Source organism: Canis aureus, chromosome 7, assembly GCF_053574225.1.
Source record: "Canis aureus isolate CA01 chromosome 7, VMU_Caureus_v.1.0, whole genome shotgun sequence".
Classification (NCBI taxonomy): domain Eukaryota; kingdom Metazoa; phylum Chordata; class Mammalia; order Carnivora; family Canidae; genus Canis; species Canis aureus.
In genome coordinates, this window is record NC_135617.1 from 40904181 (window position 1) to 40930506 (window position 26326).

Genomic DNA, 26326 nt, shown 5'->3' on the forward strand with positions numbered 1-26326 from the left:
GCTTCTGCTTGATAAATTTCTCACATACTATATAAAATTTTCTATAAATATACTAAAGAATATCTGAACATTTAGCTTTTACTGAATTCCTTGTGGGAACAGAGCTGTAGATTAAGCTAGTGATTTGAGATATCCGAGCTCCAGGAAAGAGCTGAGCTCTTCCTCTTAACCCATCAGCAAGATGTTTGGGCACTGAGAGACAAAGATAAGCCCTAAGGAATAGATTTAATAATGTAGAACTAAAAGTTGTAAGGGATCATGATAGTCTTTAAGGAATCATGATGGTCCTGACTAGAAACACAGGAGGACCATAAAAAGGCATTAAGGCTAAACAAAGAGGCAGGGACAAGCCATTAGGATAAGGTTGCACAGACCAGGACAGGCCATTGATTACCCAGTCTGCAGCAGTTGAGAGCTGCAAGGTCATGCATGATCTAGCCCCTTCTTATTGCTCCAATTCTATCTTAAGCTATCCTGCCCCAGTCTATATTGCAGGTTCATCAGACTTCTCCATTCATCCCACTCTTCTGTTTAGCCTCTGGACCTATAAAATGATGTTACCTTTCTTTGACTGTTTTACTTCCTGTTCTTTGCTCAAATAACTCTTTCTTATTCTTCACATCTACATTTACATGCAACTCCCTCAGAAGAACCTTATCAGATCACCACCACAACAATCCTAAGTTTATAGGGTCTGCATATCCTGATTATAATCAGTGAACATTGTTATTTTTCATTTACCAATATCTCATCATTTAAAATTGACAAAAAAGAAAAATCCATGGACAAAGGAAACTTTCAGTTCACAGAAGTAATCAACCATAAAAATATGATGTAAAGGAAGTGGTTATATAAGGGGATCTTGTGCTCTCTCCTGATAGTTGGTTTCTCCCAAGACAGGATGAATTAATATGCATCTCTGGCTCCACTCCATCTCTACATCCCTGCATAAGCAACTCATCAAAACTACCATGCCGTGACTCAAGGATGAACAATTGCACTTTACCCTAACATAAAAGAAAAGATAGTGATGCAGGCAGCCACCCAGCTGTATAGCACCCACTTAAAAGGTGACAAACATGCTGACTTATAGTTGAATTGTATAGGCTTCTTTTCAATTATATCATCATTTTTTAAATTATGATATACTTGTATGATGGTCAGTTTAGGGCCAGTTTTCCCTCTACCATCCTATAATCTGGTTTTGTTCACCCTTATGCCCTAGTATAGCATAAGGCAAGGAAAATGTAAATACTCAAATATTTCAAAGTGATTAACTACATGCCTACTGTGCAGAAGACAATGGGCTAGGCACTGAAAGAATTTTTTAAAAATCAATAAATGGCCTCCACTTAATTATCTGCCTCCTTTCAAATTCAATACCCTCTTCAGCCATATATCAATGCCAGCAGGATCCTCACTATGTCCAGGAGAGGAGATTACTTTTACAGATAAGAAAATTGACTATGTTGAATGAATATGAGATCAAATCCTTCCTATTTAAAATGGCATACTGAAGTCTTGAGGCCACCCTAAGCATAGACACATATTTCTTGGAATAGAAGTTGTAGGGCTTAAATAATGGATTGTAAGCAGCTGTGGGATATTTGACTCTGGTCCTCAGGTTTAAATCCAGCAACAACTAATAAAGAAGGCCTCCTCTTCCAAAAACACAGCTCACTCTTTGGCAAACACAGCAAGCCCTCCCTACTACTATAATTACCACTGTCCCACCCCTGGCAGAATAAATTTGGTCATAGAATTGACACTTTGTTTAACAAAAGAGCAGCATAAAGAAAGTTATAAAAATATAACCAAGTCAGCAAAGCATCATGGGCTTTGGCAAGGAAGAAGACTGGAGAAAGGAACATCAGTAGGTAAGTTTTTCAAAAGCTCAAAAGAGCAATTATGAAGACACAAAGGAGAACAGTGGATATGAGAATGTGAAGGTGAGGGAAGACATGGAAAATACTACAGAAGCATGAATGTATCTATCTATCTATTGCACACCTGTTAAGTACCTAGTAGTGTTGTAAGTGCTGAGAATACCACAGTGAATAAGGAAGACACAGGAGGGTTCCTACTCTCATGGAGCCTACACTGTAGTGGATAAATAGAAAGCAATAAATAAGCAAATAAATAAGATGATTTCAGGTCATGATACAAAAGAAAAAAAAAACAGTTTATGGGAAAAGACTGATGGGTTGGGAGGAGTGTGTGCACATTTATGCAAGACTGCTCTGGGTTGAATGTTCAGCAGGAAACATCTTTCTAATGAGGTGACATTTAAGCAGAGAACAGAATGGAAAGAAAGAGGCAGCTGTGGAAAGACCTAAGGAAGAGAGTTCCAGGAAAAATGGGAAGAAAAAGTACAATTTCCCAGGGTAAAGGGGATGGTATAGATAAGTTTAAAAAAAAAATTTGAGAGAAAGCCAGGGTAGCTGTAGTGGTCTAAAACAGGGAGTGGATGTGCAGGAGGAGGAGAGAATATGAACACAAGATAGAAAAGATAGGCAAGAGCTCAGATAAAGGGCCTTGATCCCAGGCTATAGTTATATGGCATGAGTTTCATTAGAAATAAAAGATCTGCCTCTGGCTGCTAAGTGGAAAACAAAGTGCAGAAGAATGAGAGGGAAAACAAGGAGGTCAGAAAGTAGTCTGTCTTGCTTATTGAAGCCGGAGATGATGGTAGCTTGGTTTAGGGAAACAATATGACATGGTGACAGACTGCACAGAAGAGAGAGTACAGCATCAAAGATCAGTCTTTGGCTCCCAGCTCAGGCAATTTAGAATGATGATGTAGTTAGCTATGCTAAATACCAAAGAGGAAATAGCAATGTTGCAAAAGAAGACAGTTTCATTTTGTTCAGTCTGAGGATGAAGAGTGCATAATATATCTAAGAGAAGAGGCCCAGCAGGCCATTTTAACTACAGGTTGGAAGCTTAAAAGGTGAACATTTGTGAATCATTAGTTCTAGTTGAAAACTGGAGGGCAGCCCCGGTGGCGCAGCGGTTTAGCGCCGCCTGCAGCCCAGGGTGTGATCCTGGGGACCCAGGATCAAGTCCCACATCAGGCTCCTTGCATGGAGCCTGCTTCTCCCTCTGCCTGTGTCTCAGCCTCTCTCTCTCTCTCTGTGTCTCTCATGAATAAATAAATAAAATCTTAAAAAAAAAAAAGAAAACTGGAGCCTTTTGGGGGGTTAAAAAAAGATAATTCAGGAATAGAGCTGAATGGGATGAAGTCAAAGTTAAAGCACTGGTGACAGACTAGATAGGAAGAGGAATAAGTAAGAGAGATGGGAGATAAGAAGGTAGGAAGAGAAACAGGATTAAAAGGTGACAGAATAAAATTAATTCAGAAACAAGACACTCCACTAGGGAGATTAATCAAGAGGAGGTAGACTAAGCATTTAACAAACGTAAAAACCCAAAGAGGGTTCAAGGTGTAGTACAGTAAATCTCATGTATTTTTTCGGCCTCTAGGCACTTGGCCAACGACATATGCATGTGGAATATACAAAACCATGAACACACCCAGATTACAGATGAAGACATAGATGACATATGTTCAACCTCCTCTGATCTGGCTGTGACTCTACTTCTTAGTCTTCTATTCAAAGAAGCATACAGAAGTGAAATTGAGAAATATCACCATACAAATAATCTTGGGTTTGTCCTAAAGTATTTTTTTAAACTAACCACCCCTAAAGAATACCTGAACTTAATTTTTTTTCATAAGAAGTGAACAGACAAAATACTTCACAACAAATTAAGACATAGAATCATGATACTGTGGTTTAAATCTTTTATCTAATATATCTACCCAAACAGCACATGAACTAGCCATTGGCAATGAGAAACTATCAAGGTTCAGGAGGTCAGGAAACTATAATCCAGGATTCCCCCCTGGCAGGTTCTGGGACAAAGATATATAGGGAAGGTTTTTTCTTCTTCATCTGATCACAAATCTCACAGAAACTCTGACTCATTTTGAGAACTACATCAGAACATCGTTCCGGGAACACTGGCTGTCTTTCACACTAATCTCATTGCTCTGCCATGATGTAAGACAATTTGACCTGTAGAGTTTCTGAATCGCTCAGATGGGCAATTTTTTACTCAATGCTACCAGTCTGCCAGGCTAAGTTCAGGACCAAGGGCTCTAGCAGAAGGTAGCAAAGAGGGTGTGCTTTGAGGCTAAGGGGAAAAAAAAAAAGCCATCCAACCTTCAGTGCTTTCAGGCATGAGATAGGCACTATTCGAGAGCCCTTGTTTAAAAAGGAAAGGTGAAAAAGTTAGTGATACTTAAATGATTAAATATACTAAGGATTATTAACCAGAGGTAGCCTGGCAGAGCAGCCAAAATTATACAAACATAACTCAGTGTGGCAAAATCAGCCTCAAATCCAGACAGAGAAAAAAAAAATCCAGACAGAGGCGGCTGCTTCTTCTTCTTCTTCTTCTTCTTCTTCTTCTTCTTCTTCTTCTTCTTTCTTCTTCTCTCTCTCTTTTTACATTCTATTTCTTTATTTGAGTGAAAGAGAGAGAGAGAGAGAGAGAGAGAGAGAGAGCTCATCTGCACAAGCAAGGCAGGGAGGAGCAGAGGGAGAGGGAGAAGCAGACACCCCAGAATCCTGGGATCATGACCTTCACTGAAGGCAGATGCTTAAACCAACTGAGCCACCCAGGGAGGCTGCTTCTTAAGCAAGGAATGATATAACAATCTATTACCAAAGTTTGGGCAGTCCTGGCTGATACATCGAAGAGCCAGCATCTGCAAGAAGCATGCACACATCACAAGTTTACCTGGCAACACTAAAGGCAGTGGCCATAGTAGGTCCTGTCCTGGTGTAAGACGCCTTGCACATGCCTCTTTGCTAACAGGAAATTCTCATAGTCCTTCAAGATTTGCCATCATGGGCTGATTGTGTCTACTCCAGATATGAATGCTGAAGCCCTAACCCCCAGCCCCCCAGTGCCTCAGAATGTGGCTATATTTAGAGACAGAACATTTCAAGAGGTAATTAAGTTATAATGAGGCTGTTTGGGTGGAGCCTAATTCAATCTGGTAAGAGTCCTTATAAGAAGAGGAAATCAGGACACAGAGATACCAGGATCATGCACACATGGATAAAAAGGCTCTGTGAGGACACGGTGAGAAGGCAGCCAGATGCAAGCTAAGGAGATAGTTCTGGAGAAGCCAAACCTGCTGACCTCTTAATCTTAGACTGCTACCTTCAGAATTGTGAGAAAATAAAGTTCCACTGGTTAAGCCACCCACTCTGGGGTATTTGTTATGGCAGCTCTAGCAAAATAATGCATTCCCTAATAATTTTTTAAAAGAAGAATCTTCGAGGGGAGCCTGGGTGGCTCAGTTGGTTAAGCATCCCACTCTTGATTTTGGCTAAGGTCATGATCTCAGGGCCGTGGTATTGAGCCCCATGTTAGACACTATGCTCAGTAGGGAGTCTGCTTGAGATTCTCTCTCTCCCTCTCCTTCTGCCTCTCTGCTGCTCATACATTCTCTTTCTCTAAAATAAATAAATCTTTAAAAAGAAGAAAGAAAGAAGAAAGAAGAAAGAAAGAAAGAAGAAAGAAGAAAGAAAGAAAGAGAGAAAGAAAGAAAGAAAGAAAGAAAGAAAGAAAGAAAGAAAGAAAGAAAGAAAGAAAGAAAAATCTTAGATGATAAGTGGGATCACAACAGAAAACTACCTGTATATTTTGCTAATGCAAATCCCAGTATTTCCTTGACTCCACAGGAAATAACTAGTAATTCTGAAAGGACAAAACTGTTTTTATTGTATTCTTTTAAACCCAACCTAAATAAGTTATTTACATTATATGGCATTTACCAGTTGATAAGTGGTACTACACATATTCTAAAAACTTTTTTTTGCCTCCCTTCCGCTTCCCACCTGATTGTTGCACATACTTTGCAATGTCCTCTGGAGACTGTGAGTTTCCCTCGGCTAGCAGTCATCTTCTAAAGTTTGTTCTTGGTAGGACTTAATCATATTGATTTGTGAAGCAAAATTCATTGCTTAATATCTCATCCATTTAAGGACATTATTTGGTGCCGAATTTCTTATTTTCACCTTTATAATAAGGGTGAGGTTTAAATACTACCTAGAAAGAGCTGTTAGTTGTGCAGGGCTCTCTGCCACAGAGAAACCGTGGGAAATACTCTCAGCCTGGTAAGCATTGAAAATAGTAGCCGCTTATGACTGGGAGTGATTGCCAGCTGGGAGTTGTGGTCCTGTTCACAACTTGGTTCTCACTGAGCTAGAAATCCTGGTTATTGGTGTCAGCTATTCTCTACATCCACTTCCTTTCTATCTTTAAAATGGCCTTGCAGTGTCAACCTTAAAGACTAATGCTTCTTTTCTGACTCCTATTTTCCTTGACACATTCTTTGTCCTTCTCCTCTGTAATAAGTGATTAATTAAAAAAAGAAAAAAAAGTGCCCATACCACCTTAGGCGGTGCCATGAGGAACATCTGACCTTCCTTTCTTGAAGGAGAGATACCAAAGTACATATGTGCATTGGCAGCAGGTGACTGATCCAGATGCTTCAGGTTTTTGCTCCATCAGAATTTCAGCTTCTCAGATAATCAGAACAGCTACATTTCTTGAGCTTTTACTATGCTCCGTGTATTGTGTAAATTTTACATAGATAATTTAACTATGAGGTAGGTGCTATTACCCCATATAATGGAAGAGAAAATTGAGTCATAGAGAGGTCAAGTAACTTGTCTAGCATTCCATAGCTGGTAAGTGTCAGAGATGTGACCTGAGGCTCAGAGCAGGCATTCTTAATCATCACACTCTACTGCCTTCCCTAACTCTTCTACTTATGTTCAAGGAAATTATTAATCTTCCTGGTTGCACAGTGTTCTTTAAGCAAAGGATTTCAAGGTATCAGGTTGTGTCTTGAATGCTAACGCTGTGTCATAATTCCAACCCCAAGAGTCCTTACTGGATCTTATTTAGTCTAAAGAATTAGATTATTTGAACAGATGAGGCTTATCAGTACATGATAGCATTATATTATTATAGTAATAATTGCTTCCACATTTATCAATCTAGTCTTTTGTATGCAAAAAGTAAAAGTGTCTTATACTAAAACCACAGGAAAAATAACGCCCAATATTCTCCCTGGGTGACCTGCCACAATCGATGTGCAGCAGCATGAAGGAGGTCCACAGTGTAGCATGTATGTTTGTTCATTAAGAGTTTTAGGGGAAAAGACACTTGACTTATCTGAAATCACTAACTCTACTTTAGATTTAATTCCTTGGTCAGTTAACTTTGAAAATTTTATTTAGAATATGGTTTGCATTTTAAAAAGAGACTGGAAGCTGAGGTTTGAGCTTTCTGTTGAACCTCCATGGTTGAGAAATAAATTACTAAAGCTTAGGGAATGTTTTTTTTTGTTTTTTTTTTTGTTTTTTTTTTTGTTTTTTTTTTTTTTATGATAGGCATACAGTGAGAGAGAGAGAGAGACAGAGACAGAGACACAGGCAGAGGGAGAAGCAGGCCCCATGCACCGGGAGCCTGACGTGGGATTCAATCCCGGGTCTCCAGGATCGCGCCCTGGGCCAAAGGCAGGCGCTAAACCGCTGCACCACCCAGGGATCCCGCTTAGGGAATGTTTAGATGAACAAATGACTTTCAAATGTTAGGTGGTCACCTGATAGAGGGTCATGATCAACTTTTCATAACAAAATAGAAAGGAATAGAAAATACCTGAGTGTATCAAACACACTGAAGTTTTCAACTATAGTTTTTAAGATTTTATTTATCTGTTTATAAAAGACACACAGAGAGAGGCAGAGACATAGGCAGAGGTAGGCTTTCTGCGAGACGCCTGATGTGAAACTTGATTCTGAGACCTCGGGATCACAACCTGAGCCAAAGGCAGAACACTCAACCCGGTGCCCCCAGTTTTCAATTATATACAGATGTAAATTTTGTCTCCTACAGTGGATCACATCCAAAGCATTTGCAAAATATTGAGTTAGATCAACAGAAGTTTTATCAGGAAACAGAGAAATGCCTGAACAGAGATCAGTCTCTGCTTCCAGAGAGTTTGAGGGGTACAACACATGATGAGTCTTTGTGTATACTCCATGTGTGTATGCTTTCCAATGTTTTCTTTCTTTACTCCTCAAATATAAACTATCTCAAGGGTCTCTCTTTCATTCCATTAAAAGATTATTCCTCCTTTGCTGATCCACTATCATGAAAGCATGCTTTCTTCTCTCTTCACCTCTAGACCACTTCTATAGCCTCTCCATGGGGTTCTTTCCCCCAATCTTCCTTTACTCACTAATCCTCATTATCTTCCTCTGCCAGACCATCTTTCTAAAAATACCATTTACATTTCAGTAACCCCATTGATAGAGAATCAAGTCCAAACTCTTCTCCGGCCTTGACTCTCCTGTCTTTATGATCTATCTACATCTTCCAACATATATCCCATTTTCTATGAGCCTTAGTCTCTTGAATGTACCATGCTCATATCACTTCTATGTCTTTGGTTGCACAGTTTGACTACTGTATCTGTGCCCAGCTTATTTCTCCAGATTGTGTCTCAAGTCCTAACTCTCCCATGAATTCTTTTCTTACTGGTGCCCTTCAGCTTTCTGTGTTTCTAGAATTCCTAGAAGTGAGGCGTACTATACTTTATCTCTCTTCCTCATTACCACAGTTTACCCTCATCCATAAATTGGATTTTTCCTCTTTCTTTATATTGCAAGTGGCTTGAGAACAAGCCCATCTTTTACTGTTATGTTAAGAACTACAATATTAGCAATAATGGAATATGGAGTACCCACTAGGTGCCAGAAACTTCACAAATATTATTATGCATAGATTATGTATTTAACTTATATTATTGCTAAGCTTCACAACAGCCCTGAAAAACAGTTACTGTCAATCTTTGTTTTTTGTGGATTCCATATTTGCAAACTGACTACTTGCAAAAATCTATTTGTAACCCCCAAATCAAAACTCAGTGCTTTTACAATCAGTCATGGACACGTGCAGAGTGGAAAAAAATTGAGTCACACAATGCACATACATATACCCAGCTGAGGCCAAACATGGCAATGCTCTGACATTTTGTTTCAGCTTACATAGTGTAAAGAAGTTCCTTTCCATGGCTAATTCATTTTTTTTTTAATTTTTTTCCATGGCTAATTTAATGCCCAGGTTGTTTTTTGTTTGTTTGTTTCTTTTTGTGTGTGTGCTTTTTATTGGTGATTTCACTGTTTAAAATGTCCCATATTTCAGCACAGTGCTGAAAGACTACCTAGTTTTCTTAAACTCAAAAGACTGTCATGTGCATTACAGAGAAAACATATGTATCAGGAAAACCTTCTCTGGCATGAGTTATAATGTCTTGGCTGTAAATTCAATGTTAATGATTAACAATATACCTTGAAAACGATGTCTTTTAACAGTTACACACATAAAACAAGGTCCTGTATTAATTGGTTGATGAACATGGTATGAAGAGATTCTCAAAGGAAACTCATCCTGTATTTTCCCTAGGAGTAAATGGTTCAGTATTCATTAATTTAGTGTTTGCTGCAACTTTATATAACTACCATGTATAACGAGAATGGACCATACTACTATATCTCCTTTATTACTTATTTAGATATGAAGAAATAAGGTAGAGAAATATTAAGGAATGTGTTTGAAGATACCAGGATAGTTATTAGACAAGTTAGAATTTCAACTTCCATACATCTGATTTAAAGTTCCAGTGTGTGTATTGCAAACTCAATCCTCTACTGATAGAATGAGTTTCACTACAAATTTTCCCAGGGGCTAAAAAATAAGTAAATGAACATGTTTTTCTCTCTTTCTCTCTAAATTGGATATTCAGAGTTTTATTTGTGAGTGTGTGTGAACAATGTAAATTTCCCCCAAATTACCATGTTGTTCATATCCATTTATTAATTATTTCAACAAATAATTGGAGTATCTACTATCCTTCAAGACATAATCATTTCTCAACAGTCTTAAAATCTACTGCTGAAAACAGACCTAGAAACAAATAATTTGATTATTATCAGAGATGTTACAATGTTATGTAAGAAAAATGCTAGAAGTAGAAATATTTACATGGTTTCAAAAGGCCAGACAATTAAGAATAATTTGAATTCTGCTTGGGATTTGATGAAGAGACTTTTGAGTAGGAGGGATTTTTGTGCTGGATCTGGAAGGAACTTGTATCAGATTGGAAACAGGAAGGATAAACTACATAGAGAACTAAAATAGACTTAGAAATATGACAAAGCCCCAGGGTTTGGAAAAGACTATCAGAAGGGAAAAGACTTTTAGAATATCTTTTCTACCAGTTTCTAAAAACGAAACTATTACTATGCTTTATCATTCTAAGACATACAACCACACTTTATTTTTTCTCCAACTTTAGTAGGTTGTAGCCATCCTAGCTCAGTTTTATTGATGCATCAAATCAATCTTTTAGTAAATCCAGCATTACTAGGCATTTTAACTAAAATGCATTACACATAACTACATTGAAAATAATGCATTCTCTTTAAATAATTTTGCTTAATCTTTTTTTATTCACAGTTTTAAAAAAATAAAAAAACTCAGTGATACTTATGTAATTACTAATTTTATTGTTAAGATTCTATGCTATATCTTGTTTGAGGAGAGAGGAATCCTGGAGCTTGTCTGGGATACAAATATGGATCAGAAAAATGTCTTTTTCAAGATTTGCTAATAATGTGAGATATAAAGAGATACAGGAGAGAAAGTGCTATTGGAATTCAGAGGCTCAGAATACCAAAAATTTGCTTTAAAAGACTAAGACAGGGATACCTGGGTGGCTCAGCAGTTTAGCGCTTGCCTTTGGCCCAGGGCGCGATCCTGGAGTCCTGGGATCGAGTCCCGCGTCGGCTCCAGCATGGAGCCTGCTTCTCCCTCTGCCTGTGTCTCTGCCTCTCTCTTTCTCTCTATCATGAATAAATAAATAAAATCTTAAAAAAAAATAAAAGACTAAGACAGACCAAGTCAGCCTGAGGGCACAGAGGAGGCAAAGACCAAGAGTTAAGAACATATAGTACAATCAAGAAGCAGGAAGTGATGGACCACCTGGGTATCTCAGTCAGTTAAGCGTCCAACTCTTCGCTTCAGCTCAGGCCATGATCTCAGGGTCATAGGCTTGAGCTCTATATTGGGCTCTATGCTCAGCAGAGAATCTGCTTGGAAGATTCTTTCCCTCTGCCCCTTCTCACCCTCTAAAATAAATAAATTAATAAAAAAAAGGAAGAAGAAGCACAAAGTAGTTCATTTGGCAACAAGTCTGTGAAGAGGAAAAGTACCTCATGCATTTGGCTATAAAGATAGGTAACCTACATCCTGTGGAGTGTACTAGAAGATGACATGAAGGATTTGCGTTGTCATTCAGGGGGCCTTGGAGCTCCAGTGAAGGTTTCTGATCTAAGAAGTGACATAATCAGAGCTGTCCTAGGAGAACTAATAGGACTATGATGTACACGATGAATAGAGATGTAGGTAAAGATCTGAGGGAAGATTAAAGGAAAGAGACCATGGAAATAATGTAGGCTGAGGCAATTAAAGGCTAAATTAGGAAAGCAGCAGTGGGAAAAGAGAGGAAAGAATGGATAGAAAAGATACTGTGTAGGCATATCCTATAAAAAAGGAAAAGTAGGAAAAGTCAACATAAAATTATAATTCCAGCCTAAAGAGCACTAATTCTACAAAGAGAAGTAGAATATGCAAGAAAACTTGCAATTCAAGATAAGCTTACTTTATGGCATATTAATCCTGATGTGCTAGCCAATCAGAAATGCCCAGAGCCCTTGGAAACAGAGGGACTGAAGTTTAATTAAGGTACAAGCGATGTTGAGTAAGGCTATAAATGAGAGTTTATAATCAAGCAAATATGATAAATATATATAATATTTCTATAAAATGGTGGAAAGTAGAACAAAAGAGGTCCAAAGTTGTCTGGGACTTCAGAAAATTGAAGGATCATTTTCAGATGGAGTTTGGGGCTTGCTGGTCCGGCATTCAGAAAGACTTGTTAGATCTAGGCTAAGATTCTGACAGACAGGGATGGAAGAAGGAATTCTAGAACAGGAGGGCATTCCAGAAGCCTGAAAAGACACCAGCAAAGACAATGAAATAGAAAAATTCAGCTCCTGTTTGTGAAGAGATGGTTAGGACACCAACATGCTGAGAATTTTGGGTAATGTGGAGGATTAATAAGAGAGGGGGATGGAAATTTCTGACTATGCCAAAATGAAAACAAAATAAAAAGCAGAATTGCTCTAAGTCAAACCAGCTAATGTCCCCATGACTAGTTAAACTAATTGTTCATTCAGCCAATGCACTCTAATGAGTAACTCAATCAAAATATGTTCCCAGTATAACCTGGTAATCTTGATTTCTTCAGTTTCAGCATCTAAAAATCTTAAAGCCTTACACTATTGAAGGTTAAAGGTGGTACTACAGATTATTTAGTTTACCATTCTACCTGATGTTTCAACTATATCTAATGTTTTTTGAAATTACAACTTTATTTTGCATCAGGGACGTCAGATGTTAGTTTTTAATGTAAATTCTAATGGATAGAACTATTTCAGTACTACAGGGAAAATACTGACTTGGCTTACTTTATCGTGTTTTTCAAGTTTGAAAACTTCCATTCTTTGTAAAAAAAAATGCTGGAAATGTTTAAATGACAATAACCTTCCAACCCCCATATTTTTACAATTAAAATTGTATTCTTGGACACTGATGATAAAATATAAAACTCAGCACTAATAATTCTCATTTCAGTTACTTTCAGCAGCATATGAATATAATTTAAGTGTCATATGTACCTCTATATAAATCAGGGGATCAATATTACTTATGAATGATTCCATGATTTCAAAAAATCTTCTTTTCCTCTTTTCCTCAATAGCTGATTAAAACAAACCAAACCAAACAAAACAAGAAAAAACCCTCTGCATTCTCCAAGTGAAATGCAAATAAAACTCCCAAATGAAGAGTCTGCTGAAAGAAAACTACCTGACCTGGGAGTTTTGCCAAACCCTTATTTTCATGAACTTTATGGGGAGATACAGGAAGAACATTATGCTGGAAATGCAGAAATCAACTCAGCATTCTTGGCAGCAGTACATTTTAGCCTACAGCACAAAAGGAGTTAATTTTGAAATGCAAACAGGAGTTGCATTAAATGTGCTTTGTTTGCCATTCAACAAGCTTTGTTTTAATGGCAAAGGCAATACTGAAATTGGGTGAGTACTTAAACTTTATTATGGAAATAATGTTGCTCTAGAAGTCTTCCATGACAAGAAAAAAATACTGTGAAGAGTTACTGAATTTCTTATTTTTCTATCCAGAACAATTCTCTATTTGCCCAATATTTTCAGGCAATGATTACACAAAATTAAATATGGCCTTCCTGCTTCTGATAGCAAAACCCCAAACAAAACTTAAACTATGTCTCCTTTGCATGTTATAGTTAATGTGCTTTCATTATGCTTAATGCGCTTTTAATAGTCTCTTATGGCAAGATGGTGATATTAAATGTGGAAATAAAATATCCATGATACAACCTTGAATTTGCTATAGTGCCTTTTATCTGAGGGCTCAAAACACTTTACACACGTTCTCATTCAGCATCTCCTTGAGGTGTATTATGTGCATTTTATAGTTGAGGACACTGAGGTGTACAATGACTAAGGGAATTGAGGTCATTTCCAGAGCTCACACTAAGCACAACCTGAATATGTCCTCTGCAGGAGTGAACACTCTGTCCCTCCAGGTCAGAAGACCTCAAAAGTGGCTGCAGTACTGGATTCTCAGGGCCAAACCTGAGTCTTTTCCTTCAGGGGACTGTCTCTCTTACCTGGACACCATCAGACGCAGGGGTGTAATTTGCCCTTTTAAATGTGTCTGTTACATTTCTGAGAATTTCCACAGACATCAGAAGATCACCTGCATAGAAATTTTTCCTCTGAGTTAAATCCAACAGTGTCTTGGTCACCTGGGACATTCCATCACCTGCTAATACTCGTTGCCCCTTAGCAAGGTGTTCTTTGATCTGTGATGGTCAAAAGAACAGAACAAACATCAGAATCTTCATTGCTATTAATCTACATATTTCCATCAAACAAATTTATTTAAAATTGCAGAATTAACTTTAAAATAGCATTGCAAAACTGTAAATTTTGTGTATCCCACACTCAGATGGATAAGCAACCAGCATGCAAAAACTAACGAGTGTATACACTGGCAGGCATGACAGACTTGCCTTTTCTAGTACTCAGAATACACAATTGAACACATTGGGAAACGTTTGTACTAATTTGGATTTTTAATTGAGGTAAAAATTTAAAAACATACATTTGTATATTATAAACAAGTGAGATAATTCAGCAAGGTGTGATCAGAGAGAGGAGATTATAAGCATTTCAAAGTATCCATTTTTCAAAAAAAAAAAAAAAGTATCCATTTTTCTAACTTCCAGGAAAGATGGTGGAGTAGGAGGACCCTAAGCTCACCTTGTCACTCAAAAACAGCCAGCTAACACCCACATCAGTGTAAATAGCTGAGAAAATGACCCAAAGACTGGCAGAACAAACTCCACAGCTAACTGTAGAGAAGAGGTGACATCAAAGAGGATAGAAAGGATAGAGAAATGGGACTATTGGTAGTGGGGAGGGAGCTCGTGTTGAAGGGAGAAACAGACTGTCACACCAGGGAGCACACATAATGGAAGACGAATCCCCATAATATTTGGCTTTGAAAGCCAGAAGGGCCAAATTTCCTGAGTTTTTTACATGGGCAGGAGAGCCAGGGGGGTGAGAGGAAACTGAGTTCCTGTCCTTAAGGAGATAACTCGACAAACAGCCCCATGGAGACAGCACAGAAGCAGCAGTTTGAAAAATGCCTGGGATATATGGGAGGGAAAAGCATTTGTATACTAATCTTGTGCTTGAGGGGTAGGTATAACCGGAAGTCTTCTCCAGGAACAAAGGAACTGGCAGGCTCCATTTCCCTCCCCTGCCCAACCTAAACATACACTCACCTTCAGGAAACAGCTCCAGGCCAACGCTCATTACCCAACTTGCTAAAGGTACACCACAGCCATCAATTCTCCTGCAGACACGCCCCCTCCAGCCAGGCCCCCACTGCAGGTTCCCTCCCATAGCAGAACCCCACAAACCTTGCAGGTTTGCCACTAGGCATTCGGTCAGCACACTTCTGTAGATACACCACCTCCAACCCAGCCTGCCTTGGTCCTCAACAGGTTTAAGTTATCTCCCACTAGCACAAAACCAGCTGGCACCACATGCCCTGCCCCCACATTCTCCTGCAGTTCAGTGCTACTTCATCTCTGGTAAGTGCTTGATCTGAACCAACTTAAGTCCAAGGCAGCCCCAGACTGGCCCACTAACAACACAGGGATCAAACTTGCCCACAACAGGCAAGAGAGCTATTGCTGATGACAGGACTGAGGCAAAAGTGGCTCAGCCACAACAGTAGGGCACATGCAACACATAGGAGATACCTCTGAAGCTCCAGGTTCTGGTGAACAGGGGACATTGCACTCCAGGGCACTATAAGCCCTCTTCAACATAAGGCCACTACTTTCAAGAGTAGAAGTAGTTAACTTTCCCAACACACAGAAACAGACACAAAGCATTAGACAAAATGACAAGACAGAGGAATATATCCCCCCTAAAAAGCAACAGGACAAAAATCAAAGCAAGAAACCCAAATGAAGTAGAGATAAGTAATATGCTTATAAAGAATTTAAAGTAATGCCATAAAGATACCCATGAGACTTGAGAAAAGAGTGGAAAACCTCAGTCAGACATTTATCAAAGAAATAGAAAACAAAAAAGAACCAATCAGAGATGAAGAATTCAGTAAATGAAATAAAAAATGCACAAGATATGTCAACAAGATACTTAGCAGCAGAATAAACAATTAGGATGCAAGACTTAAACTAGTTTGATGGACAGAGAAATCTGCCACCAATTTTTATATTTGCTTATCTCACAGGTCAAGGGAAGAACATCTTATAATGTGGTATAAGAGCAAATTAAGAAAAGGTAAAGAGATAGCAATTGTCCATTATACTTTTACTTGTTTACTAAAAGGTCAATCTTGATCATCCTATGGCTAAATTTGTGATAAAATTAAATTTTCAAAAGGGTATGTAACAATAAAGAACTAACACACCAGAAATTATCGAAATAGTAAGGTTAATGTATAATAACTGTAATTATCAATTTCCCATTAAGAAATGTGCCAACAAATCTTTTAAAGTATGCAATCAATCTGAACTAATCCAAAAGTTATGATTTTCTGAAAAAAACATATGTTACAAATTATCTTGACACTCCAGATGATACTTTCTTCAGACTCTAAAACTCTGTCTAAAAATATTTTGATTGGGCAGCCCCGGTGGCTCAGTGGTTTAGTGCCGCCTTCGGCCCAGGGCATGATCCTGGAGACCCAGGATCAAGTCCCACATCAGGCTCCCTGTGTCGAGCCTGCTTCTCCCTCTGCCTGTGTCTCTGCCTCCCTTTCTTTCTCTCTCTCTGTGTTTCTCATGAATAAATAAATAAAATCTTAAAACAAATAAAATAAAAATATTTTGATAAAATAAACATCTTCGGAGACATACTCTATTTCCATTGTGTTATGCTAAAAAATGTAACATATTTAGATGTTGTCTTTCTTCCTATTTTCTTCTTTCATTACTCTTCCCATCTCTCCTCAGTGGCAGCTATTGGCTACTGACTAAAGCCCAAAGGATTGGATGTCATAATGATCTAGCCCTTACATCTCTATAAAATCTTAACGGGCCTTGCTCTGGAGTGAATTAACATATTAAACCGTGATACAGACATAGCATTGGCCAATCAGAAAGGAAACTGATCCTCAGAGTAAAAGGCAGCTGGTTTGCCAAAAAGATATGTACTACCAAGTTGAACTTCAGTTCTGCTATTGATAACTATTTGCAATTTTCTGTTCAGGTCACGTATGCCATAACTTCATGTTTTTACACTGAATATTTCACCCTCATACCTTACCGTAGCCTGTGTTGATGCACTTTTCCCCTCATTCATTATACAACATTAAGTACATGCCCACCTTAGGACCCATGAACTTGCTTTTCCTTTGGCTTGGAGTAGTCTTCCCACAGAGATTCACATGTGTTTTGTTTGTTCATTTGCTTTTTGTCAATTCCTCAGGTGTTACCTGACTCCCAGTATAAAATGGTATCCTTCTCATTCTCAATCAACTACCCTTCACTGTGCTCAAACTTACCAACCATTGTGTGTCTGTCTCTTGGATTATTTGTTTTTCTGCATCTCCCATGGGAAATATAAGCCTAATGAAGAAAGAAGTCTTGTCTTTTTTTACTGTTATATTCCCTGCACCTAGAGGACTTGCTCAGTATATTGAACAAATGAATTAAATGAACAAATGAATATGTCAGTTTCCTTCTATGTTTATGTTAGGTATTAAGATTAAGTTAGGCGCACCTGAAAGCTGTCCTAGCTTATTTATCAACACAGAAAACACTGAAAACATAGGAAACGGTGACATCAAACAGCATGGAATAAATAAACTTCCTGACTTAAAGAGACAATGCAGCTTCTGCCTGAAAAGTGTCATGTTCAGTAGATACAGTGTGAGAAAAGTTTCAAAGAGACATGAAATCATTAGGGTCTACCTAATAAAACTCAGACTTCAGTTTTGTGCTAGCAGTGCAAATTACAGCTGTGATACTCAAAGCTGCAGATAACTTTAATGTTCTCCATTAGAAATAAAATGCAGCAACAGTTGCCAAGGTAAACATCATCTAACTACTTCAGATCAGCTCTATTATTTTGGCAGCCCCTATTGCTGTCTGTGAGGGATTTTACTCACACCCATCTAATGTATCCTTCCCTTCAAACAAAAACATCATAACACTGACTTACATCTTCAGGAATAAAACATTTAGACATGTATTCTTTTTGCAATAAAAATAGTACAGAAGGCAGTGGATGGCTCAACTAATCAGAGCTAGGAAAGGCAGTCTTTCATGTCTGGGTCAGCATCAAATGCAGCCCAAGTCAGTAGTAAATTAACATCTTTGCCATCTGACAGCTGCTTAGCAGGCTTATGTGAAATGAGTTGTTCTCAGTCCAGCTCTTTGCAGACAGGTGCCCCGATTACAACACCAGCTCTCACAATTGGCACTAATTAGTATCCTTCCTGGCATTGTCTGTGAAAAGCACCCAGAACAAATATCTTGTAATATTTGTCCACATGAGTGTAGACTGTTGGCAGCATTTATAAAGGGTATAAAGAGTGTTCAGATAAGGCAGATTTCCATCCAGAACATATTTAGTTGAAAACTAATTCCAAGTTCTCAATCTTCCTTCCACAACACAAGTATACTGTGGAGGTTTCTCTCCTTACTTTAAGCCTACTCTTTTGCTACCCACTTCCAGAATGACCAATCCATGTTTATCTGCTGGACAGTTTTTCTCTTTTCTGGATCATGAAGAAGTAGAGTTCAGATTGAGCTTGCTCACCTTCCGTATTCTCTATTTCAAATTGTCCTTCACTTGCACTCCACCTCTCTTCTTTTGTTTTTATCTCTATGATTTTATGAATGAACACTATGGTTATCTCTGATTTTGAATCCCATCCAGTCCTCCTCAATCTTTCCCTCTCACAAAAATAGAGCCTGCATAGTATATCTTATTTTAAATACTGCACCTTTCCTTTCAACTACTGTCTTCTTTCTGTTTCTCTTCAAAATCAAAATCAGAAGTATGGAATCTTATTTGAAACCTAGAATTCTTTAAGTTACAAATTAAACTCAACAATTACCTGCTAATTAAGCATTGTCTCTGGACATCTTACTAGTATATTACATTTCAAGAATAGCTGGAATCACAAAACCTGGATTTAAATTGTGGTTGTACTGTTTACTACATGGGAAACTGGACAAATTGTTTCCCTAGTATTATTTGATTTTTCTGTGAAAAGAAACAATGTCATTATATGGTTGTTATGACAGATTAATACAAAGATAGAGGATAAAAGTAGATACTCAGTGACTGTCACCCTTTCTTATCTTCCCATCTTCAATTTCTAAGTCCTCTGAATATTAGCTATGTACAGTTTCTTACATCCAGCCTTTTTATGTATAGGCAAGAGATGCATGCCAGTCCAGGTCTTCAGTACCACATCACCCTCATTACAATAGTCTCCTAATGGTATCACTGAGTCTACCATGCTGAGCTATCCTACTTTTGCATCTCTGAACATGTCACTTCTCTGCTCAAAAAACACAAAAATAATTGCCCCCTCAAAATCCATCGTTTTTCATATTAAATCAAATATACTCTCAATTGTTTGATTTACAAGACCATCCAAATATAACCTTAACCTAAAATTCTAATATTTTATCTATCTCACTGTATCCACCCAACCCTATTCACCCATTATTTCTAGTAAGTCAGTGAGTATTTCAGTCTTACTCTTCCATTTTTATTGTTACTTAGTAACTTAATCCACTCTGCTTTGAATTCTTCAGATTAATGTTTATTATTATTATTGTTTTTTATTGATTTTTAAAAACTAGCAATACTTTTTAACCAGTCTATTTATTCACAGTTGCTTCTTAACAATTGCCTCTTGGATTTTCTTCTTTCAGAGTGTATTTTCCTTTTTTTTTCTAATCTTTAAGTGATTATTTTGATAGGGTTCTGTAAATGGTAACTCTTTCAATCTTAGTCTTACCTTTTTTTAAAAGTTATACTCACTTTCAATTGATCTTTTAGATAACGATGCTTTTATTTTCTCCATAGCATTTTCATAATATGATTTTAGTGTCCTATTTGTTGCAAGTGCAAAGTCTCTTATATAGATAGCTGATCTTTTGTAAATTACCAACCCCCTTCCTTTTTTGTGGTAGCTTTAATTTTTTTCTTTTTGTCTTTAGTATAATGCAGATTACATATATTTGAATTGGCTTTTATTAATTTAGGACTTTTTCAATCTGAGTATCTTATCAGTCTTCAATTAAAAATCAAATTGTTATATACTCACTCATAGAATGCTGCCTCTCCCACAATTCTTTGTGGTCTCTTTTTGGAATACATTTCTATTAAATGCTTACTAAACTTTCTTGTTCTTGTCTTGATTTTATAAGTTATCTTTCATATTTTTCTTTTATAAATCTGTTCTGGCTTCTGAGTGATTTCTTTCTGGCTTAAATTCCAGATTATTAGTTCTTTCTTCAATTGTGTCTAATTGGCTATTTATTCTCTTCATTAACTGTAATGACAATGTTTTCCATTTATAGAAGTTCTATTTAATCTTTTTCATATTCTTCCATTCTTTAACTGTGCTTTCTGTTCTTTTTAAAAAACTCTTATATTAGTTTAAACAAATGTTATCATTCCTTTCATATTTTCTATGATTTTTACTTCTTACATTGCTAATGATCTTGATTTGCTGATTCTCCCTAATGATATTTGTCATTATTGTCAACTCATATTTATTGAGATGCATTTATTGTTTGGGAGGCCAAGCTGCTGGTTTGTGAAAGAGTTGTTACAAACTAGTTTTGAGTGTGTTCCTCTTAGTGTGGGGCCCTGAGGCAAGTCAATCATGATGAATCATCTTATGCTAATTTTCATATTAATTCCTTGTGTTTATAGGTCAGACTAGGAGTTTCAGGGTTTTTTTAAAGATTTTATTTATTTATTTATTTATTTATTTATTTATTTATTTATTTATTTAAGACACACAGAGAGAGAGAGGGGTAGAGACACAGGCAGAGGGAGAAGCAGACCTCCATACAGGGAGCCTGTTGTGGCACCCGATCCCGGGACCCCAGGATCATGCCCTGGGTTGAAGGCAGGAGCTAAACTGCTGAGCCACCCAGGGATCCCAAGTTTCAGTTTTTGAAAAGTGATCTGATTTGTTTCCTCTTACTTCTAAAAACCTCATATAAACTACATATTTCTTAGACACATCCTAGACCTATAGGTTTTTTAGGCCTCATGGGAGGCCAGAGCAGTGAAAATAGTGCCAGCTCACTGCAGGGATAAGGTATAGTATCACTGTTTGTGTGGGAGGGGGTCTTGTCAGTTATCTCCAAAGGGCTTTAGAATCTTAGCCTCCAGCACCTAGGACTCATACATAATCTGAAATTCTCATAGGTTGCTGAATCATCAATTTTCCCTAAAAGCTCTAGTTAGACTTTTTTCCCTTCTTCTAAGTTTCTGGTATCTAAAGATCTCCCTATTTTTCTTTTGAGCCCAGCTACAATGCAATATTTGCAAATATATTCTTGCTAAGGTTTATACAAAAGTCAGTATCATCTGTAAAGTGTCAACTTGGTCTGTCCCACTGTTCTACTACTGCTACAGGTTCTTAACAACCAGAATGACCTAGTTACCATTTCCCAAAGAAAGTCCATGGATCCTGCCTTTGCTACCTGACTTAGGCTTTTCTATAACTTTAAATGTTCCCTCCAAATCCATTTGTCAAATTGTTATCTTTCTCTTTCCTGAATTCTCAGATAACTGCAATCACGATATGATCTCTGCTTTCAAAACTCATAGAAGTACTCTTGCTCTATTTTATATTATTATAGTGTTTGTGTTCTTATCTTATCTATTGTACTAGACCATAAATTCCTAAAGGGCTTACAGTTTCTTATTCATGTATGTGTCCCCTGTAATTTCTAGCTTATTGTCTGCACACAAAGGTATCTGCTCAAAGGGCTTGCTAAATGAAACTGAAACTACAGAAGGATTTTCCCTCTGTAACCATCAACTTCACTAGTTGACAAGATAAAAACATAGCAGTCCATGATTATTCAAAACAATGAAATATGCAATAATGGGGAACTTTCACATTCCCTGACACAATTACCTTTTAAAAGATATCTAATTAATATAAATAGGCAAATGTTTTCAGAAATTTTAAACATCTACAGATATAGTTATATAACTGCTACCTTTTGAAACAGAATAACAATTACAAGAGTGATAAAACACTTACTGAGAACCTCTAATATGACAAGCATGAGGCAAAATGTTTTACATGAGTTACCTCATTTGACTTTTAAAAAAACTATTGCAGGTTCCATGATTATTCTCACTTTACAGAAAAGAGTATTGACTTAGTTTGTGAACTGCATTCCTCAGGATTATTTAGCTTTTGAATTGTACTAAGATTTAAGCTCAGGCAGTGGATTTCAGAGTTTCTACTTTTTTTTTTTTCTTTTTATGATAGTCACACACACACACAGAGAGAGAGAGAGAGAGAGAGAGAGAGAGAGAGAGGCAGAGGGAGAAGCAGGCTCCATGCACCGGGAGCCTGACGTGGGATTCGATCCCGGGTCTCCAGGATCGCGCCCTGGGCCAAAGGCTGGCGCTAAACCGCTGCGCCACCCAGGGATCCCTGGAGTTTCTACTTTTAACCACTACATGCTTAACTGTTAGAAACTGTCAAATGTTTAAATATTTAAAAATCATTCTCAGGCAGCCCTGGTGGCTCAGTGGTTTAGCTCCACCTTCAGCCCAGGGCCTGATCCTGGAGACCCGGGATCGAGTCCCACCTCAGGCTCCCTGCATGGAGCCTGCTTCTCCCTCTGCCTGCGTCTCTGCCTGTGTCTCTACCTCTGTCTGTCTGTCTGTCTCTCTCTCTCTCTGTGTATCTCTCATAAATAAATAAATAAAATCTTTAAAAATAATCATTCTCAATCACGTTTGTTTCAAGGAGACACTAAATAGTTTTTTCATATGAAAAAAAGAATACAAGAAGGAAGAGACTTGAAGCAACTTGCCAGGCTGTTGAGGTACTGCCAATTATTTGAGTAATGGTCATTATTTTGGGATGTAATGTGTAAACGTTCTAAAGCTATTTGCCAATATCTGTAAAAGACTTTGTAAATAGTGTTATTCAAGTGGAGACAAAATTCTCCCATGGATATATCAAGGATTCTTTTTCCCTTAGGTTGTATTTTCTAATTTTCTTTTTACTTTAGTCATTGAAGTAGTTCAAGTTTATAATTTTAATATTTCCTTTAAAAATTGTAATTATCAGTAATTTAGTCTGCTCACACCGTAGCACTCTGTGAGCATCTTTGTTCTAAAGGGCAAGTCTTAAAAGTTTCTGTGTCATTCACATTTAATACTGTTGACAAGATCAACAGTGAAAGGAAAGGAAAAAAAAAACCTGAAGTCTAAAAATAGTTGCTTTTCATAGTTCTGGATTAAGCCTCCTTGTTCTTTATATAGACAGATACAGTGAGGCTCATAGTTTAAAGAGTAGATGTGTTTCTGAAATAACCTATTCTTTTCACTCTATGCCTCCTACTGCCAGCCACAGTTGTCTCTATTGTGTGAATTCTAAAAAAAGGTTTATCGTAGTCATTTTGTGCAAATGACACACTTTAAACATCATTTATTTATATATTATTTTCAGCGTCAACTCCTACAATCCATCTGTAAGGTATATTAAAGGTTCTCACAGCTCTAAGTGGCTTCAATTAAAAGATAATTATACATGAAACTTTTCGTAAAACAATAATCTAAATATACACCTTTGCTTTGGTTCATAACTATCATTCTTCTAAGATCAAAGTCATTCATTAGATGATGGTATCAAATTATTTACAGATCTATCTGGTGTCTCCAGGAAAGAGAGATCATCTTGCATGGAAAAGAAAGCGTACTTTTTGTTCTACTCTACTAATGGTTCTTAATTCTGCCTGTATTTGATACAAATAGCTTGTTGTATTCATCTTAGAGTTGTCCTAGGGTTAGGAGTTCAAATTTGAAAAGACAATTCTTATCTGGAGACAATTTGATGGAGAGATTTAGTCTAGAATCCTTCTGCATAAATTATGTATGTGTTGCAAAGAATCCAGGATAAACAACCTTTGGCCAGTGGGTATTTGGTATCACAATTTCTTGCCCCAGGAGTTCCTGAAGTGAGAGATAGTATGCCATGATTATGAGGCTTCCAATTTATTTTTATAAGAATAAATTGAATCATGAAGAAAACTGATGAAGAAAAGTGTATTAGGGATACACTATGCATAACTCCCTGTAAAACCTGTAAATTTCTAAAGAATAAGAGCATAGTAAATTTACCTAACAGGAAACAAACACACACACACACACACACACACACACACACACACACTAGCATTAGCCTTAATTTTTGGCTAGAATTAGTCAAAAGTACAATTCCTGAGCAAAGAACATGGGTAGATCAGATTTCTTTTCTCAATACCAAATCAGTCTTTTTTTTTTTTTTTTTTTTTTTTTTTTTAGTCTAGAAGCTCTTATTAATATTCTGACCTGGGAAATAGAATTAGAGCATGCGCTATGAGTTCAAAGCAGTATAGTAGTCATAGACTGAGACCCAAATTTCCAGGAACCACCTCAATGGGAGACAGAGCATTAAGTAACCCAATATTTCTCTATGTTTTTTTCAATTATATTTCCATTACTTAAATTTCCTAGTTCTTGTGATATTGTATCAGTCAGAATGAGATAGGTTATGCTGTGATAATAAACAACTTTAAAATATCAATGTCTAAAAAGAAAAATTTATCTCTCACTCATACTACATATGAACTGAGGTCCTCAGTAAGGCTTTGTTCATCATAGTCAATCAGGGGCTTAGGGTGATTGAGGTTGAAAGATTTTGCATTGGCAACATTTCCAGGCGCAACATGACAAAGGCCACTTTCATACACAGCCCATTCTAGTCACATGTATATACCTAACTTCAAGGAATGAAGTAACACAACCTCCCACATGGAGGAAAATTAGATATCCCTTAACACAGTTATGTCTTGTGATGGTATGGAACTGGCCAGCAATCATTTAATTTCTTTGCATTCATCCACCAAAATTTTACCTTTTTTACGTTTTACTTTTCTTTTTACATTGTTTACCATTTTACTTCTTTGCATTCTTCTGACAAAACTTCAACCTTAGATAAAATCTACCACTGTGCTTCTTAAACTTTATTGTACATATGAATCACAGGAGGAGCTTTTCAAAATGCAAATTCTGATTGAGAAGGTCTGGGATATGGTTTCAAATTCTACATTTCTAACAAGTTCCCAGGTGCTGCTTGCTGATATTTCTGGTCTTCGGAAAACATTTTGGCTCCAACAAATGCCTTCTCTGCACCTGCGTCCAAGTAGCTCAACTGTGCTAGAGAAAAATCACACCTAAACTGACTAGCTGCACTCTAAGTTCTTTATTTCAAACCTCAGTACAATACAACTTTTGGCAAACCCTAAGCACACCTGCCTCAAACTATTCTTTATTGTCCTGCCTTCCTCATTTCCGAAAATGACATTACTATCAGCCAAATGTGCTCACTCAACCTTAATGAAGGATAACTTCATCTCTCATCTGGATTACTGCAGTAGGCTTGACAGGTTCCAGTCTTGCTATCCTGTAGTCTATTCTTAGAGAATATCAGATGACGATCTTTAATTATAATGAATTACAGCATTCCTTACTATTAAAGGCTTCCTGTTGTATTTAGAATAAAATTCAAACTCCTAGCAAAGGTCTTCAAAGCATAGAATTATTTTTTCCCTAAAACTCCTAGCAAAGGTCTTCAAAGCATAGAATTATTTTTTCCCTACTTAGTTCTCCAACTTCATCTCATGACATTCTCTTCTTGCTCACTACCTCTGGCCACTAGATCATCTTTCTCTTCCTCAAAGACTTCAAAGTTTTTCCAAATATTAGTCCCTCAAATAGAATGTATTCTTATTCTTTGATGCACTCATTCTCTTCACTCTTTGCATGTCTAGATCCATCTCATTTTTCAGGGCACAGTTTTAAATGTTATCTCCTCATAGAGACCTTTCTTTATCTTTTTTTTTTTTAAAGATTTATTTATTTTATTCAGAGAGAGAGAGAGAGAGAGAGAAAGACTGAGAGGCAGAGACACAGGCAGAGGGAGAAGCAGGCTCCATGCAGGGAGCCCGACATGGGACTCGATCCCGGGTCTCCAGGATCACACCCCAGGCTGTAGGTGGCACCAAACCACTGCGCCACCGGGGCTGCCCTGACTTTCTTATCTAAAGCAGTCCCCAAACTTTATCTCCTACCTTGATACTTTGTTAATTTCCTCAACATATCACAATGTGTAGTTCTATATCTTTTCCTGTCTACTTTATTTGTATGTGTCACATTCAAGTTTCATCTTCAGGCCCCTGCACTCTGTTGCACATAAA

The 26326-nt window shown here is 37.4% G+C and overlaps 1 protein-coding gene across 5 annotated transcripts in view; it reads right to left on the reverse strand.

Annotated features, from left to right (window-relative positions):
* The window catches only part of ADGRB3 (adhesion G protein-coupled receptor B3), a 714356-nt gene that overhangs the window by 358920 nt on the left and 329110 nt on the right, over window positions 1-26326 (reverse strand). For all 5 annotated transcript variants that reach the window (XM_077903497.1, XM_077903496.1, XM_077903499.1 and 2 more), the window contains one exon: window positions 13925-14119. In XM_077903497.1, coding sequence (XP_077759623.1) covers window positions 13925-14119 — 195 coding nt within the window. The remainder of the gene's footprint in view (window positions 1-13924; window positions 14120-26326) is intronic.